General features: G+C 46.1%; 7 protein-coding genes across 7 annotated transcripts; 2 read left to right on the forward strand and 5 right to left on the reverse strand.

The window, feature by feature from the left end:
- Positions 1 to 719: 719 nt before the first annotated feature.
- Positions 720 to 938, reverse strand: N7469_008587 (uncharacterized protein; the record flags this gene model as incomplete). Its single annotated transcript, XM_056647505.1, has 1 exon — positions 720 to 938. The coding sequence occupies one exon, from the start codon at positions 936 to 938 to the stop codon at positions 720 to 722; it is 219 nt and encodes a 72-aa protein (XP_056497270.1).
- A 1,201-nt stretch (positions 939 to 2,139) lies between these two features.
- Positions 2,140 to 2,697, reverse strand: N7469_008588 (diphthamide biosynthesis protein 4; the record flags this gene model as incomplete). The annotated part of the gene is made up of 1 exon (XM_056647506.1): positions 2,140 to 2,697. The coding sequence occupies one exon, from the start codon at positions 2,695 to 2,697 to the stop codon at positions 2,140 to 2,142; it is 558 nt and encodes a 185-aa protein (XP_056497271.1).
- A 539-nt stretch (positions 2,698 to 3,236) lies between these two features.
- Positions 3,237 to 4,382, reverse strand: N7469_008589 (peroxidase; the record flags this gene model as incomplete). Its single annotated transcript, XM_056647507.1, has 2 exons — positions 3,237 to 3,980; positions 4,044 to 4,382. The coding sequence occupies 2 exons, from the start codon at positions 4,380 to 4,382 to the stop codon at positions 3,237 to 3,239; spliced, it is 1,083 nt and encodes a 360-aa protein (XP_056497272.1).
- Positions 4,383 to 5,591: 1,209 nt separating this feature from the next.
- N7469_008590 (uncharacterized protein) lies at positions 5,592 to 7,151 on the reverse strand (the record flags this gene model as incomplete). The annotated part of the gene is made up of 1 exon (XM_056647508.1): positions 5,592 to 7,151. One exon carries the CDS (start codon positions 7,149 to 7,151, stop codon positions 5,592 to 5,594), a length of 1,560 nt encoding a protein of 519 aa, XP_056497273.1.
- Positions 7,152 to 7,841: 690 nt separating this feature from the next.
- N7469_008591 (uncharacterized protein) lies at positions 7,842 to 8,576 on the reverse strand (the record flags this gene model as incomplete). The annotated part of the gene is made up of 1 exon (XM_056647509.1): positions 7,842 to 8,576. The coding sequence occupies one exon, from the start codon at positions 8,574 to 8,576 to the stop codon at positions 7,842 to 7,844; it is 735 nt and encodes a 244-aa protein (XP_056497274.1).
- Positions 8,577 to 10,796: 2,220 nt separating this feature from the next.
- On the forward strand, positions 10,797 to 12,479 carry N7469_008592 (uncharacterized protein; the record flags this gene model as incomplete). The annotated part of the gene is made up of 5 exons (XM_056647510.1): positions 10,797 to 10,922; positions 10,982 to 11,243; positions 11,321 to 11,512; positions 11,575 to 11,969; positions 12,057 to 12,479. 5 exons carry the CDS (start codon positions 10,797 to 10,799, stop codon positions 12,477 to 12,479), a joined length of 1,398 nt encoding a protein of 465 aa, XP_056497275.1.
- Positions 12,480 to 14,151: 1,672 nt separating this feature from the next.
- On the forward strand, positions 14,152 to 15,363 carry N7469_008593 (uncharacterized protein; the record flags this gene model as incomplete). Its single annotated transcript, XM_056647511.1, has 6 exons — positions 14,152 to 14,360; positions 14,426 to 14,559; positions 14,627 to 14,779; positions 14,835 to 15,035; positions 15,104 to 15,229; positions 15,314 to 15,363. 6 exons carry the CDS (start codon positions 14,152 to 14,154, stop codon positions 15,361 to 15,363), a joined length of 873 nt encoding a protein of 290 aa, XP_056497276.1.
- Between the last annotated feature and the right edge of the window lie 791 nt (positions 15,364 to 16,154).

The raw sequence follows: 16,154 nt of genomic DNA on the forward strand, positions 1-16,154 counted from the left end.
GCTACACCAGTAACGCTGAGGCGGACAGCCTAGAATGTAGTCCTGATGGAAACCTTCGTAGATGGTTCAAGATAGAAGAATCATTCCATTGAGGTGTGGAAGATAGTCACATATTTGAGATGCTATAGTCTGGGAGCCATACACGGCTGGAGAGAACTATTTGATAGCATTCAAGATGCAAATTGGCTATTGTATGCGGTGTTCACCTTATATCATCTCCATTTCATCACGTTGACCTATCACCGCTTCATGCCATTGATGGAAACTCTATACGTTTACCAGTACCCAATAGTCATCTCATTCTCAAAGACACATCTAGAACAATATCCAGAAAAAAAAGAATAAAAAAACAAGTGTAGACAATCTACTGCCCAACTTCTCACTACTCAGTCTCAAACCAAGCCTTAATCATAATAGTATGTTCAATCGAATGCTGTCCATACGGTCCATTAGGAAAGACCTCAGAATCAACATTTCGCCCCAAGGTCTGATATCCACCACAATGCTGATAATCCAAGGTACGAAGTCCATTCCCTCCAACAACACAATGTCCATATCGAATCCCATCCGGACCAGGCGGATGTCGATACAAAACCATATCCTGACGCAATTTCTTCGCGCCCCCATTATAAACATCTAACCGTTATAAACAAAGGGTACATCAGACATAGCAAATGATTGCACCATTCCTAGATCTTTCGTTCGATTTATCAATGCTGCTATGTCTTGCCAGGACATACCACCGGATTCATTGACAGGTTGTCGCGAGAGAGATCGGGGGCTGCGGTGGAAAGTAAATAGGCTAGCGAAACGAAGACGCAATTATCGCTTCGGCCTTCGGGGTGGAAGTATGAGCCTTGTCCCGGTGTCGAGTTTCCGTAGCAGGTGGAGGCTATGCATTTGGCGATGGTTTCGATGTCGGTAATTACGTTGGCCATGGGGACTGATTCAAGTCAAGAGGTCAATTATTAGATGAGAAGGAAGGATTGTAATGGGCCGTTTGGTGTACCGCAGATTTCTTGAAGCTTTGTATAGGACTGAACAGACTTTGAACAAGTATTCTTTGAAAGAGACTATTATAGACTCGAGTGTTGGGCTTGTGATGGAATTCGAGATTTTACAAAGGAAGTAGAGACAACTGAATCCCTCTTTATATGCTCAGATCAGTTATGATACTCGTGATATCCCTACTATTGCCAGTATTGCATGCTAAGCTGTGGCATGGATCTGCCTCGCGGAGACTCTACGGCAGATTGGTTGTTTCGTGATCATCAGCCCATAAAATCTCGGCCATAACGATCTTACACGAATGGAATATACGAGCGGAGGATGTTGGCGAGCTGGTGTAGAATAATTGGATACTAATTCATCTGGGCATTCTTACACAGCATAAAGAGTTTCCATTCAATTGGCCTTAGGATGTCCGGCAGCCTGGTGAAAGACTCGGTATGGCTTTGCGAAAGCAGCACAAATTATATTATCAAACGATAATACTGAGCATATATACTCTATTTATTATCCAAATTATAATTGGATCTGACCATGGCACCCGGGTGCAAGTGTGAATAGACAGGGCCACAGCACATTATTATGCAGCAACAATTGAGCTCAGCCTCCACCCAATTTGGGATCGCGAATGTTGCGCCTCGGGATCAGCCACACGGCGAACGTTGTCGTCCAATCGACATCCGAATAATCCGATTCTAGAAATAACAGCCATCAGGTGTGGATGAACTGCAAAGGATGAACGATGTTATCCAAAGAGATTGCTCTTCTGAAGAGCTCCCCTCGGCAAGCGTAATATTGATGCTAGGATCAGACGTCGAATATGTCTTTTGGTCCGAGACTTTGTGAACACTCGATGCGACGTCCTGCCATCCTCATGTGTAAATTGCTTTCGCCCAGAGACCAGGAGTAGATTCTAGACCCTGGCGCACAATTTTGAGGCAAAGAATCGCCGTGCAGAACCCCAAATTCTCCAATAGACCTCCACGGCGATGCGTGGCTCGCGGCTCTAGCCATGCGGAAGAGTGCCTTCATGTCACGGTGGACATTGAAATCCCTTCACGAGCCCCAAAAAATGGCAAAGCGAAGAGCAAGGCAAGCAGGAAATGAATCTCGTCAGCTTCCAAGAGACGATCAACCCTCTTCAACCGCGAAAAGCACCTTCAACCAAAGGCTACAACCCCGACACCCAACCACAATCTCACCATGTTCAACCTCCTTCTCGAGCTCGTCCTCCGAGACAAGGAACCCCCGCTCATCACCACACCTGCACCCCCGATACCAGACAATCTCTTCCCCAGACTCATCACAGCCCAAATCTTCCAGATCAACCACCTCTAACCCTGTATGAAAGACGTCGCCCGTTTTTTCCCGCTCCGCACCCTTCACCCGGTCCAGACGTAGAACGCGATCGTACTCAGCGCGAAGAGTTGGGTCTGATAGGGTTTTGTATGCCGTTGTGATTTCATCAATGGTGAATTGAGTCGCGTGTGTATCGTGCGGTTCCGAATTTGAAGTCGAAGATGCGCGAACGCTCGTGTCTCGTGCTATGGTCGCTGCTTTATCGGGGTGGTGCCGGAGTAAAGCTTTGTGATATGCAAGCTTGAGTTGTTGCTTAGAAAGGCTGGTTGAGGGACCAAAGGGTAGACTGAGGACTTGATAGTAGTCCATAAATGAGGAGGTTCTGGTCATTCTGCTGTCGTTTGAGGAAGTCGCACAGATCTTTGTGTCCCTTGTCTTTCTTCTTCCGTGCGCGGCGGAGGTCAGAGCGCTCTACCCCAGGTTTTTCAAAGGAAGTTGAAGAGGCTCGACCGTGCGAAAGACATGCACGATAGGCCTGAGAAGCGAAAGGCGGGGGTGAAGTTGAAGTTGAAGTTGAATCGAGTGGAAGTTTTAAAGTGCGCGCGGGTCCGCACGCCACTTCGGGTAGGCGGGTCTCTTTCTCTTTTCTTTCGATTTCACTCTGCAATGAACAATCTTCACATCTCACTCAACTACTTCAACTCTCTCAACTATGAGAATCTCGAACTAAATCCCAGTTTACTCGTTTTACTAATATACTCTACTTGAACACACTACGCTGAGCACTGATAACTAATCGAACAATGTCAATGAAATGATCTAGATCTATCTGAACATTTCGGATATCAAATCGCGAACAAGCTGTCTATACAGACCAAAGATTTACCTTTATAACAATGAAAAAAAATACACTCTAATCAACGACCTTTTTATTCAGAGGTCTTGAAGACAAAGCGGTCCTCGGGTTTGCTCTGGAAAGGAACGCCCAGCTCCAGGAGCTTGACATATACATCAGAGAACTCCTTGAAGAAAGCATCGCTATCCTTGGCATAGCGCTCAACGTGCGACTTGAAGCCCTTGTCCTTGATCAGGGCAATATCGGTGGGAAGCATCATCAGAGTGGAAGTGGACTTGTCAGTGAATTGAGTAGGGCCGTTCCACTTCTTCTGGTTCCACTTCTCCTCAACGAGCAGACGGAAGAACTCGTTGCTGAAGACGGTAGGGCTGAAGTCCCAAGGACCGTCGAAGCCGGAACGGTCAGTGTGAGCGCGGCCCAGGGCGTGGGCACCAATCAGAGCGACCATCTCACGGTCATCAAAGCCCATACGCTCGAAGACGTCGCGGATGTGACGGTGGTCCTTGGCGGCATCAGGCAGACGGCCATCGGGAGTGCAGGCAGCAACATCCTTATCCTGACGACCAGGTCTCCAGGGGATGACGGGGCCACCCAGTTCCTGAATAGCAGCAGAGCCGGCCAGGGTCCACAGGTCGGAGTAGGTGATCCAGGGGAACTTGGCCTTAATGGGCTCGAGGAAATCGCGAGCGTGCTTGAGACCGGCGTTGGCACCGTGGTCAGACTCGGGAGCGAAACGCATGGTGGCGCCATTGCTGCCACCGGTGCCGGTCTGCTTATCATAGGTACCACTGGCATGCCAGGCGAGACGGACGAGGACCTGATAAGCCAGGAGGTTAGTTATTCATCCATCAGACCACATGGATACAATTCAATTACTTACGGGTCCATAGCTGCCATCATCATAGTCGGTCTCGTTAGCCAGCTTCTGGGCAATCTCGTCATAAACCTTCTGGTAATCGGCCTGGGTAGGGACGAAAGGCTTGGTCTCGCCGTTCAGGTAGAAGTAAGCACCAGCACCACCGGCAACAGCGAAAGCCAGAGCCCAGATGCTACCGCTGGAGGAAGACTTGCCGCCAGCCTCAGATGCATATCCACGGCGGGCAGTGGTACGGAAGGTCTGCGCGGGGACGAAGCGGGCAGAGCGCGCCGCCGGACGGAAAGAAGAAGCCGGGGACGAGCGCAGAAAAGCGCGAGAGGCGGATCGAGCAGCGGAAGCCATTGTGTGGATGTGGTGGTCAAAGATGCAAGCAAGGTAAAGGAGGGAAAGAGAGAAAAGAAAAGACAGAGAGGAGAAGGAGAGAAGGGAAAGGAAGATATCGGAAAAGCAATGCTAAGTACCCCCTTGTATTTGGTATCCTCGTACCAAACTGTGCCAATCACTGGGATCCGCGCATTGCCTCGGTCTATTTGACTCAGCACTCCGCATTTTGTCCGCGGACTCGAAGGGGGTTCGAACGTTCCAATACTGAGGCGATCTTGGCTGGTTGTGGCGTGAGTGCGTCTTGATATTAGCTGGCAAGAGAATTGTGACCACTTCTGGGCTAATCCATCCCTTCAATTCAAATCAGATTGAGCCATTGATTCCTCTTCTTCTCCTTCAAGATCCTTTTCATGACAGTCTCCATGCAACGAATCTGTACACATTCCATCTCCACCTGTCGAGCGGGTCCGTAATTTGTAACTGCGACGCGCTGTTTGGCCACGTCCACCGACGAGCTCCACTCGCCTGCACGGCCTGCTCCGACGATTACTTAGCATGTTTGGTCTGGATCAATTGGAAAATTACATACAGTCTGTAGAAAATCATACATATAGTACATAGATTGATAATCATTATAGGCAGGATACAGTATGATCTCTATATTTATCATCTTGGAAGATCTAGTCGATCCATGGCTCGAATATTTCTGCACAAGTGGATTCCGAGGGAAATGCAGGCTGAATAAGACGCCCCTTCTGGAACGTCAATAGAGTAGCTCAAGTACTAACTGCTATGTACAGGTAGATATGCAAGACCTGGAAGCATTTGCAATTGTGGATTCATTGGATACAAGCTTCCCCGGATGGATGAAATGCTGGACACATGCACTATGGTCTCTTTGGGAGAAAATGGGAATGGGGGATGAAATGAGAAGGTTATACGACTCTATTGATGACGTTTTCTTCGATGGCATTTTTTGTGGATGATGTTGATCAGACGAAGCGAAGGCTTTGGAAGATTAATAGTTTGAATCTTCCACCATGCAAGAGCGACGCAGAGCAGTTTTGGGTCAAATAAAATTATCCGATCACCCCCAATTGGCCGTTTCCTACTCTGCATGATCAATATTCTATCTGAGAGGCACTTATCCCTTTGCTTCTGCAAGAATCAGCTGAATCTAATTCACACGTCTAAAGAGTAAATCCGTAGGAAATGATACTAGGAGTATCACACGCTTCTGCGGGCCTGTTTTTGGAGATATGCTGGCTGATCAGGATCATAGCCCACCAAACAGTTTACCGTCTCATTTCCTTCATTACTATCATTTATTTCATCACCCACAGGAACACGCCATTGGCCAGTAAGCTTAATATAGCCATCAAGGGCATCATTCATCCGACGACCAATCTCCAAAGCCTCGGCTGCCCGCGAATGAGAGTAATATGTCAACAGCGAATGTGCCTGCTCCCTTTGACCAGCCTTAATCAAAAGCTGCGCAGATTTTTCAACCCACTGTTCAACCTGAGAGCGGGATTCAGACTCGAATTTGGTCAGCATCTCCGTGACAATGGGAAGATACAGGTTTGGCGAAGAGCACATGTAATACAAGACTCGCTTGAAAATACGCCCAGCAAAGATCGAAGCCTCTTGGAACTGATAGTCAGGGCTGAGAAAGCTGCTTGAGGCCCCGGTGGTCAAATATCGGTGCTCTCCAAATTCCGCGGGAATAGACTTAACTCCCAACCACCAAGGAATAAATGGCGCAGAGACCGAACCAGTAGGGGCAATCCAAATTCGAAGCATGTCTCTGTCGACGTTTGGACGTAGACTGACAACCTGACCATATCCAGCCTCATCATCTGCAATACGATGATCTCTGACACGCTGCATGAGATCCTCCTCCGTGACAGGGGCCATTTGAAGAGTAGCATTCTCTAAGGCAGCTTGTGACATGAATTTATATCCGCCATCACGCGCCTTATATCGAGGGTCTTGTGGTCCATACACGTCGAAAATGTTGAAAGGTTTCCCCGAACTTTCATTCCACCATCCACGTTCCACGGCAAAAGAAACAATATTATCAGAACCCATATAATCCGAACTGTTCTGGAAATCGACGGGGAAATCCTCAATATATCCCGGATAGAGAACTTTGACCTCGTTGGGCCCTAGGCGCTGAGCAGCCCAAAGACCTTTCCCTCCGGCCATTTCCCAAACAATCCAGCCTTCAGTATGATCGGCAATAAGGTGCGAGTTCCCACCATAAGTAGACTCTCCGTGCTTTGCAATGAGATCCCCGATCAGTTCCACACCTTGGCGAGCTGTAGCAGCTCTCTCCATTACAATCCGCGCTAGATCACTATATTGCAATCCATGTTGAGGGTTCGGTGTCATTTCAAGCAGTTCTTCTCGGTTATCAGCCCAAACATCCCGAACCGTGACTCCCATCTCATTGAGACCGCCATTCGTAAGAGGAGCCGGAAATCCTTCATAGTCAGAATACTCCATGCTCAAATACCGGAACGTATGATTGGCTTGGGGGATCTTGATCAACTCCCCTGGGAAACTAGCCTCTTTCGTCACACCCACAGTAATCGTCGAGTTAGGAGGGTGATTGCGTGCAGGGAATAGCTGCAGCCAATGACTCGATACTTCTTCTCCAGTGCCACCCACCATCACGCTTCCGTCTGCAGTGAGGTTCTTGCCGACATAGAAAGCGTAGCTAGCATCAGCCTGGCGGATATGGGCCAAAAAGGCCGTAATGACCAGACCTAAGGAGGCGAGCATTATCAAGAACTGTAATGGTTGATATTCCCATTCACACGGAGGGAATTCTTATTCTCATTCAAAGATTGTTTTATTTTATTTCATTTCTCCTACGAGTACCCACGTGATATAACTAAATTAGATAAAAAGCAAGCTGGTCGAATAGGAGATGCTTAATAGTTGGAGGATGTCTTGGCTCTTCTTAGTTGCCCCGTTTTCCCCTCACCAGCCGAAGTTATCGCGTATACTTCCCAAACTGGGCTGCGGCCATCTCGTAAATATATGAAAATTCTGTTCACCAAATGGAAATGGAATGATCTATATAGGACCTAAAGCTCCATGGACAAAAATAAGAGAAAAAGTGATTCTGTGTCGTTGGCAATCTTTGTTGCCTTTGGCTATTCCTTTACGTCTACGTCTACGTCTACGTCTACGTCTACGTCTACGTCTACGTCTATGATTGAATCTCAACTTGACATTGGAGTCGACAAATACTGAAGAGAAATTGACTGAAATTGGAGTATACAGTAAATCTCTGGCTTAAGACGTCGCGATATATCTTTTGTCCCAAATCTCGTCGTAAGCGAACAATATGATCAAGAAATCACAAAACAGATCAACCAACTTATCCTAATGACCGGACCTCAATTTCCAAGGTTAAATCTTTCCCACAAAATGTAAATCACATATAATTATTGCCTAGTGGAATTTTCAAGTGCAAGACATGAAGCAATTTGTTTTACCTTGCGTCCCAAGGGACTCCAAAAATGGATCCGGTCGTCGTAAATAATTTGCCAAAAAGTTCGTACAATGGTCCACATGATCAATATCAGATAACATAGTATCAAGACGATCTCCACGCATATGCACATCATGGCCTCGTCTGAGAAGGTATAAACAATGAACAAGATGCTCGCGTACCGATGTCCAGTAGAAACCGTTTGCATTATGTCCAACTTCATTATAATCCTTCATTCGGTGAGTAGCCGCCTCATCATAATAGTAAATAAAAGGTTTGCCATCATTGAAAGTCGCAAATTCATGCGAATAATCATGTGGACATTCTCGGTGTAGCCAGCATGCAGAAAGAGGGTCATATGTGCAGCCCATTGCTTCGGCTTCGGCCGTGGAGTTTCCACAAGAAAGAGTAGTGCGAGGGGCTGTTTGTAGACATTTTCGCTGGCCTATTACATCGTTCGTTCCTTTAGATGATGTTTTGAGAATAAGAACTTCTCGAAATGGCTCTATCGTGATAGCTGCGATAACTGCCATTACCAAAAGTATCAGGACTAGGATGAGCCCAGTGATGGTAATTGCAGCTAGGTTGCGTTTCAGGAATTCTGTAAAACGACGACGACGTGGACGGCCGGTCAAAGTCACATCGCTGTCGGCATTATCACTATCTGGCTCTCTTTTAGGGAGTGGATGATAGTCGCGACTGGACATGTTGCTATCTAGCTCTGGTGGAGATAACACAGAAGCAAAGTATGGGTTCTCATATATAGGGAGAACAAAATTGTACATCCCACTTCAGAAGCACATTTCTGTTAGTTGGAAAGAGATTCAGTCTCGGAGGAAGTGGTCTCATTTAGGAGTTGAGAGGACAAAGAAGCTGAAATGACGGTGGTGTCAAGGGCCAAGTCATGACACGAGTTTGAGATCGCCGAAAAAAGATCTGAATAGCAGAAACCCAAGTTATTTACGAATCATGTAGCACCGAATATCATCACTTGAGTCCCAAATAGGGTCTCAATAAGCATTGAGCATGAAAGAGGCGGACGGGTGTGGCGCAACCACTACGAAGCCAATGAGATCACAGCAATGACTTGATAGAACTACGATGTTCATCCCAGCTTGGTCCGGATTACATGAGAAAGGGTTAGCATACCGCGGATACTGGGATTGGGAAAGAACTGATGGAGCTAAAGCACTGTTTACAGAACAGGGAATTTGCCAACCAAGGTGTGTCCAGAGGCAGGACTGGGAGCTAATCACCACACTAATAGATGTGAACATATTTAGGTAGAATTATGGGCCGCATATACTTGGAGCTATTTTTCTCCGATTATTTCGCATTGTAGAAGTCCGCTGGATATCGAGTATAAAGACCTTGTTTTCGGCAAAAACGGCTGTCTTGGTGTCGGCTAAGCAACACGTTCGGCTAATCCCCTTCTTCACCTTCGATTGTCAATAGCATCTCTTGATTTGTATTAAATATGACGAGCACAGAATGAGTATTCAGTCACAAATATTGGTTCATAGTCGAATCGATACACCGAAACTAGAGAAGAAAACGGATCTTCCACAATGGAACTAGAATTTGAAAGAGTGAAAAGGAAGCAAAAGGCAGGTATTCTAATTTTACGAAAAAGGAGATAGAAGAGCTCAATACCGTGGCTGAGATTAGTTGAGTATCACTCGGCATAACCACCGCCGGAGAGGCTCTTTTGTTACCCAAAATAGGTTGAGCAACCCGACAGCCGGTCACGCGATCGGATATGCCGAAACAATAGGGTATCGGCCCGGAGGCGGCCCAAGCTCTTCAAAGTTTATAGGAGTAGACGTCGTTCCAAAATTTCTACGAGATTGAATACATCTATCCAATACATGGTGGGTCGATTGAGACCGGGATTCGAAGATTCAAAGCTCTGAAGTATTTCATGATATTGAAGTGAATATGGCCCTCGGGCCGTGGGCTAAGAAATCGATTTTGCCAGGAGTTGGGGCTCCTTGTAGACAGCGTTACGCTTGGAAATGCGGACTATGGAGCGATCTCCCTCGGCAATTCACCAAATCAGCTATCGGTGATGATAGCTCTGAAGATAATGGGATAAGACCCAATTTTTCCCCGCTTCTTCTCCGCACAAATGTGTTAGTTAGCCTTCTCTCAAACATGCTGCGAGCTGGTGATTTCTTTATCCGGTAAAAGGGCACATCACAAAACGTAATAATCAGAACAGCAACTTTGCATGATACAATCTCCAAATTATAGTCATTATCTAGTATAGATATTTTAATCGAGCACAAAATTCATCAATAGGCGGGGCATTTAACTCAGAACACTAAGATTCCAGCGTGGAGTCTCGCACACTTTCCTATCTCATGCGGGCCAGTGTACAGGTTTTCATACTCATACTCAGAAAAGGACAGAGCTGGAACAGGAACTGATTACCCTTTACGAAACTATGCTTCCCGACGGGAAAAATGAGCGAGGCCAAGTGATTCAAATTACTAGTATGGCCACTGGGACTCATAATTCGATCCTGTACCAATGAACATGAGATATCATGACTCTTATACCATATCATGCAGCTTACTGGTATTGACTACAGGTATTTTGTCAATAATTTCTAATGAATCCCATAGTCTTATGCCCACACCCTGTGCTGTGAAATTTCGGCTCGCATAAATTTGCGCTTTGGCCGCGCACTTTGTGGAATTTGCTATCTTTGAATGAACTTGTATTTGAACTTGTGGGGATCCACATTACCCCAATCAACCGGTATTTCAGACTTGTAATGAGGGGAACTGAGTCCTGTAAGATGATTCAATATTCAATTGATTGGCCGACAAGATTCGTTCCAGGTATAAAAGCAACAAGCCGGGGACATAGGGGAGAAGGACTTTCGCCAGTACCCAGTACCTTCAAAATCCAGAAATACCAAAATGGAAGTGTCTGAACAACGTCAATCAAAGGAGCATGATGAAGTTGATTTGAAAGACTTCCAAAACGACCCGAATCATGATTTTGTATTTGGAGAAATCACCGAGGAAGGACCTAATTATCGCAACGTGCGCATGGTCTAGCCAAGTCGCTCAAATAAGCCAATGAGAATCTGACTTTTACCTAGGTCGGGGTTTTGGGAACTGTCATTCTGATGATGAAGACCCAAATAGGACTGGGGGTCCTCGCAATACCAACCACATTTGATTCTCTGGGCATCGTACCTGGTGTGATCTGTTTATGTGCCGTGGCCGGTATCATGACATGGTCAAACTACATCATAGGTACCTTCAAGCTCAATCATCGTGAAGTATATAGCATTGATGATGCCGGTGCCTTGATATTTGGCCCAATTGGCCGCGGCATTCTCTCAGTAGGATTTTGTCTCTGTACGTCTCTGAGCCCCGAAGCAACTTGAACGCCCTGCAGTGGACCGTGGCATTTTCATCTTTCTAATTCTGCATAGATTGGATATTTGTCAGTGGTTCCGGAATTCTCGGCATGTCCATTGGTCTGAATGCTGTTTCTACCCATGGCACCTGTACGGCAGTATTCTCCGTTGTTGCATGTATTCTTGGATTTGCATTTAGTAGTGTACGAACACTTGGGAGAATCACTTGGCTGGCGTGGATAGGGCTTCCATGCATTCTGATCGCAGGTAGACGCCTCGGATCTTTGAACAACTATTGGTATATCAAACTGATACCTCGACTTATTTAGTTTTGATCGTTACAATTGCCGTTAGTCTACAGGATCGCCCTGCCTCCGCGCCACAAACCGACAGTCCTTGGGTATCCGATTACAAGATTGCTGCAAATCCGACTTTCACAAGTGCAATTACCGCGATATCTAATCTCGTCTTCTCTTTCTCCGGAACTCCTGGGTTCTTTGCGATCATTTCGGAAATGCGCAACCCACGCAAGTATACTTTTGCTCTACTCCTCTGCCAGGCTGGCGTGACCGCAGTTTATATTATAATCGGATGCATCGTTTACTACTATTGCGGATCCTATGTTTCTTCACCGGCCCTTGGCTCGGCTGGCGGAGACGTGAAGAAAATCGCTTACGGTTTTGCTCTCCCGGGGTTGATTGTTACAACAACTATTTGCTCCCATGTAAGTTCGTCAAGGAACAAAAACAAAACTTGCAAAATACCCCCTTTGAAACCTTTACTGAGATTGACCGCTTAATCGAATGTGCAGATACCTGCAAAGTTCATATTCGTGCATATTCTCCGTGGCTCACGACATTTGAGCAAGAACACACCTACTCACTGGATTACTTGGATTAGCTGCACATTCGGAGTTGCCATCATAGCCTTTATTATTGCGAGCACGGTTCCAGTATTCAACTCATTGGTGGCACTTATAGGCGCTCTACTTGGTCCGCTTATGTGTTTCATGCCCATGGGCTGCATGTGGCTTTATGACAATTGGTCCGAAGAGAAAAGACACTCGCAGCGATTTTGGATGGCGAAGGTTTGCTGGAGTGTATTTGTGATACTTTTAGGCTGTTTTTTAACAGTGGGAGGCACATATGGCTCTGTGGTGGAGATCATGGAGGCTTATGCAGCGTCTGGAGGCTCGGCTGCCTTTTCCTGCGTTGATAACTCGAACTCAGAATGATCCCAGATCTGCTCAAACTGAGCTGACTTTGATGTCAAGAACAAAGGAGCCCTTCCGGTTGTTGGAAATGACCCCCGGGAGTTTGAAAGAACATACTTTACCATAGACACAGAAGTATGAAAGCAAAAAAAAAAAGTTATACTGAGCGTAATCGGGAATATCTCCTGACAGAATTTCGATACTACTAAATAGTCATTCGTCGACACCTATAATCAGCTAGACCACAATATAGCTTAACCTAGTGGAATTTGCCAATTATCGCTAGTCTACTTGCTCTCGTGATTGAAACCTCAGTATTCGGGCACTCGGTCTTATTGAAGGTATTTTCGTAGGGCACATCAGAATACTTCTTCTCTGATAGTATGTCTTGCTAGAAGATATAGAAAAGAACTCCTATACATAGCTTTCAAAATTTAAGATTGAGAAACACTACTGATTTTATCAAAAAAAGAAAAGAGAGGAAGGATCTGAGATCGGGAAATCACGTTAAAGTGCAATATGGCACAAACAAGAAATTGAATTAACTCAGCATTACCACCGAAATGATAGCGGAAGCTAAAAATAAAGATATTCAGCGGAATACAGAGAGATATTGAAGGCTTTGGTACTTCTACAGAGCTACCCTCGTGACTGAATGGACTTAGAGACAATCTGGGCCCTGGGGCATTGTAGCCTTCGTTTGAGATTGAACTACGCACGTGTACCGAGGAATTTGGTGTTATGGAGGAATTGCGCCTCATTTCCACAAGGAACTTCCGGATTATAGAATCGGGGTTAGTGTTATTAATATGCAATCATTCAATGTATATGGTGTTATAATGGAATCCAGGGCTCCACTGTGCATGGCGCCATGAGAGACAGGACAGGGTACTACCCATAACATTATTTTCTGTCCATCTGATAGTAGTGTATCTGTGTACATGTGATACTATGACTACTCTTGTCAGCTTTCCTCAACATACGTAGCCATCAAATATCTGCACAGCACGAGCCATGTCCTACAGACGGAGCTATGACCAGGCCAGGCGATCCGCAGAAATTCTAGACGTGTTCGAGAAAAAGCCGGGACATTTTCGGTAGATTATTAGCTTTCAGGTTACGTTCAATTCCATGGAAAGTACAATTACGATCGGTACTGGATAAAAAATTTGATTCCTAAATTGTGGTATCCAGGGCGGGTGCCGGATGATCTGAACCACGCTGTACCCTAGAAACAACTAGCATCATCAATCATCAGCCATGGATCTCAACATATCGGCACAAAACACTCGAAGGTATCTTCAACCGAGCCTAGGCGAGGGTGTCAGACCTCCCCCGGCCTTCGGAAAAAAAAGAAACGAAAAACGACGTAATCACCAAACCCAAAGCCACATGGGAAGAACATGCGATTCGGTGGATCCACCCGCGATGATCTTCTAGCCAGCCATTCCAGCACGTTTCTGGGAATTTCTCCACTTGGTCTGACCCTCAGGTGGTTAATCCCTCTTGATGGCGCTTATCCCGGTCTTATATCCATGGCATTCTAATTTGATTTCTTTATGAACCACAAGATGTCAGTTTTGCTCGAGGCTGATCTCTGGAGAGATCCGCGGCGTTGAATCACGGTGCTACAAATGCGATATTTACTCGAATCAACCGGTATAAACTCCAACAACCCCTCTCAGACGCGGCCATGAGCCAGTTCGTCTCGTCAGATTATCACGAGTGGGCAAGCACGTCGTCACGCCGTCAAAGCACGGTATCAACCTCCACCGTGTCGTCCACCTCGACCAGTGTTCTTTTCCCGACCCCAGCGAGCTCTCCTGGATCTAGCTCGCGAAAGCAATCATGGCAGTATTTTGATGAGGTGGTACGATTGGAGTTGAATCCTTCCATGACTATGTGCGTTCTTTGACCCCGCGACTTGAACCAAATCAGCAAACTGACTCTGGCCCAACGTTCTCTAGTAACTTCGTGAAGAGTGGACAATTATTCAAACTACGCTATACATACATCGACGTGTGCAAGGATTCAACAGGGGCCCTCAAATGTCTTGAACTAGGAGGAGGTGTCGGTCAACAAGCCCCCTTTGTTCATGCCTGTAAGTGGAATCTGGATAATCTTGATTTTTAAAATGAACATGGCTAAATATATGAATTGGGCGATAGTTCATAACACGAAACTCCCTGTTCCGCACCTCGAACATCCCAAAGAATCATCCGACTACCCACTGCGTGTATCTTTTCTTGAGCATCAGACCGTTCAAACTGCACACGTGGTATTCATGACACAATTATCCTATAAATTCGAGAATTGGGAGGGTACGTGACTACTACGAAAAGCGTTCGTCCAAGAGAATTTGTTAACATGAAACAGACTGCGTGCAATTTCAAGAAATTCTTCTTGGATCAAAACTGATTTTCATCGGTGGTATGGCAGAGGCCAAATCCAAAGGCCGCGGAGAAGAGTGCATCAGCCAGAACCTGCGCATCCTCAGGGGACAAAATCAAAAGCGTGTCATGTTGTATTTTGCCAATTCACAACGTGCTGGCTTGAAACGATACGTTTCTATACCTTGTGAGTTTCTTCCATTTCATTTTTGGTTTTTATCATGTTCCATCTGCTAAGGTTCTACTTCTTCCTAGTAAATTGCGTCGCCAATATTAAACAACCCAAGAAAACCGGGCGACCGGTGACAGTGGAATTAAATCCAAATTTCGAAATCTTATCTCAAATGAGAAACTTTCAGATCCAATTCCTTGACGATAATGGTCAGTGCACCAACTTACAAACTCTTTTCTTGAAGGCTCCATGTCATTGCTGGGGCCTATTTGAACATCACTTACTCTTTTTAGATTGCAAAGATTTTTGTCAGCTGCTATCGATGGACCTCACGATTGGATGATGCTCTTTCGGGGGCTATTTTTTCCTTCACTCTTCCCCTGTCATGTAATATCTAAGATCTTTTTGGCCCATGGGGTTACAACTAGCATGGAGTTCTCGGCGTGATTTACCCTTTGATACCAATACTCATGAAATTTCTGCTTTTTTTCTTTCTCAATCCACTCCTTATTGTTCATGTTATCCATCTAGTTTCAGGTAAAAAAGAGGAGCGACGGCTGTAGGAAGATATTAGTGACACATTCTACTGCCAGTGGTGGCGCACGTACTGTAGACAATGCGAATAACGTCCAAAAAAGCATATTGAAATGACGTGGGGCGCCGCCGAGCGTCTTAGCGGCCCTGAGAACCGCACGTTGGAGCGATCGAAGGTCTGATTTGACTGCGAAATGTGTGGGTCGAACTCCACCGGCGCCGAGTCTAGCTTGAGTTTGGTTTCGGTCCGCGCGTGCTCGTATCAGAACGCCCATGGACAACCGGGGGATGCATACATTGTAGCTCCTTTGCAGTAGCGTGACCGAAGATTCGATGATGAGCCCCAACGTGGTAGCCTCATTGGCCTCGTGCTTGAGAAGAAATCACTGGAAAGGCAATGAGGAAAGGTACTGATGTGATGGGCACACCCGGTGGATCTAGACACAAATGGCCGGTTAGATACGAAGTATGTGGGAAACACGGAGAAAATAGACCTAACCAACCGAGCACTAGGTATATCTCGGTTTGCATCTGCTGGTGCAATCGGATGATCCTGCGGTGCACTCTTTAGCCCTATGATACCAGGGCCAGGTCAGCTTG

This window comes from Penicillium citrinum, assembly GCF_028827155.1.
Source record: "Penicillium citrinum strain IBT 23319 chromosome Unknown utg000008l:1.0-2707905.0:1.0-2709502.0, whole genome shotgun sequence".
Lineage (NCBI taxonomy): Eukaryota > Fungi > Ascomycota > Eurotiomycetes > Eurotiales > Aspergillaceae > Penicillium > Penicillium citrinum.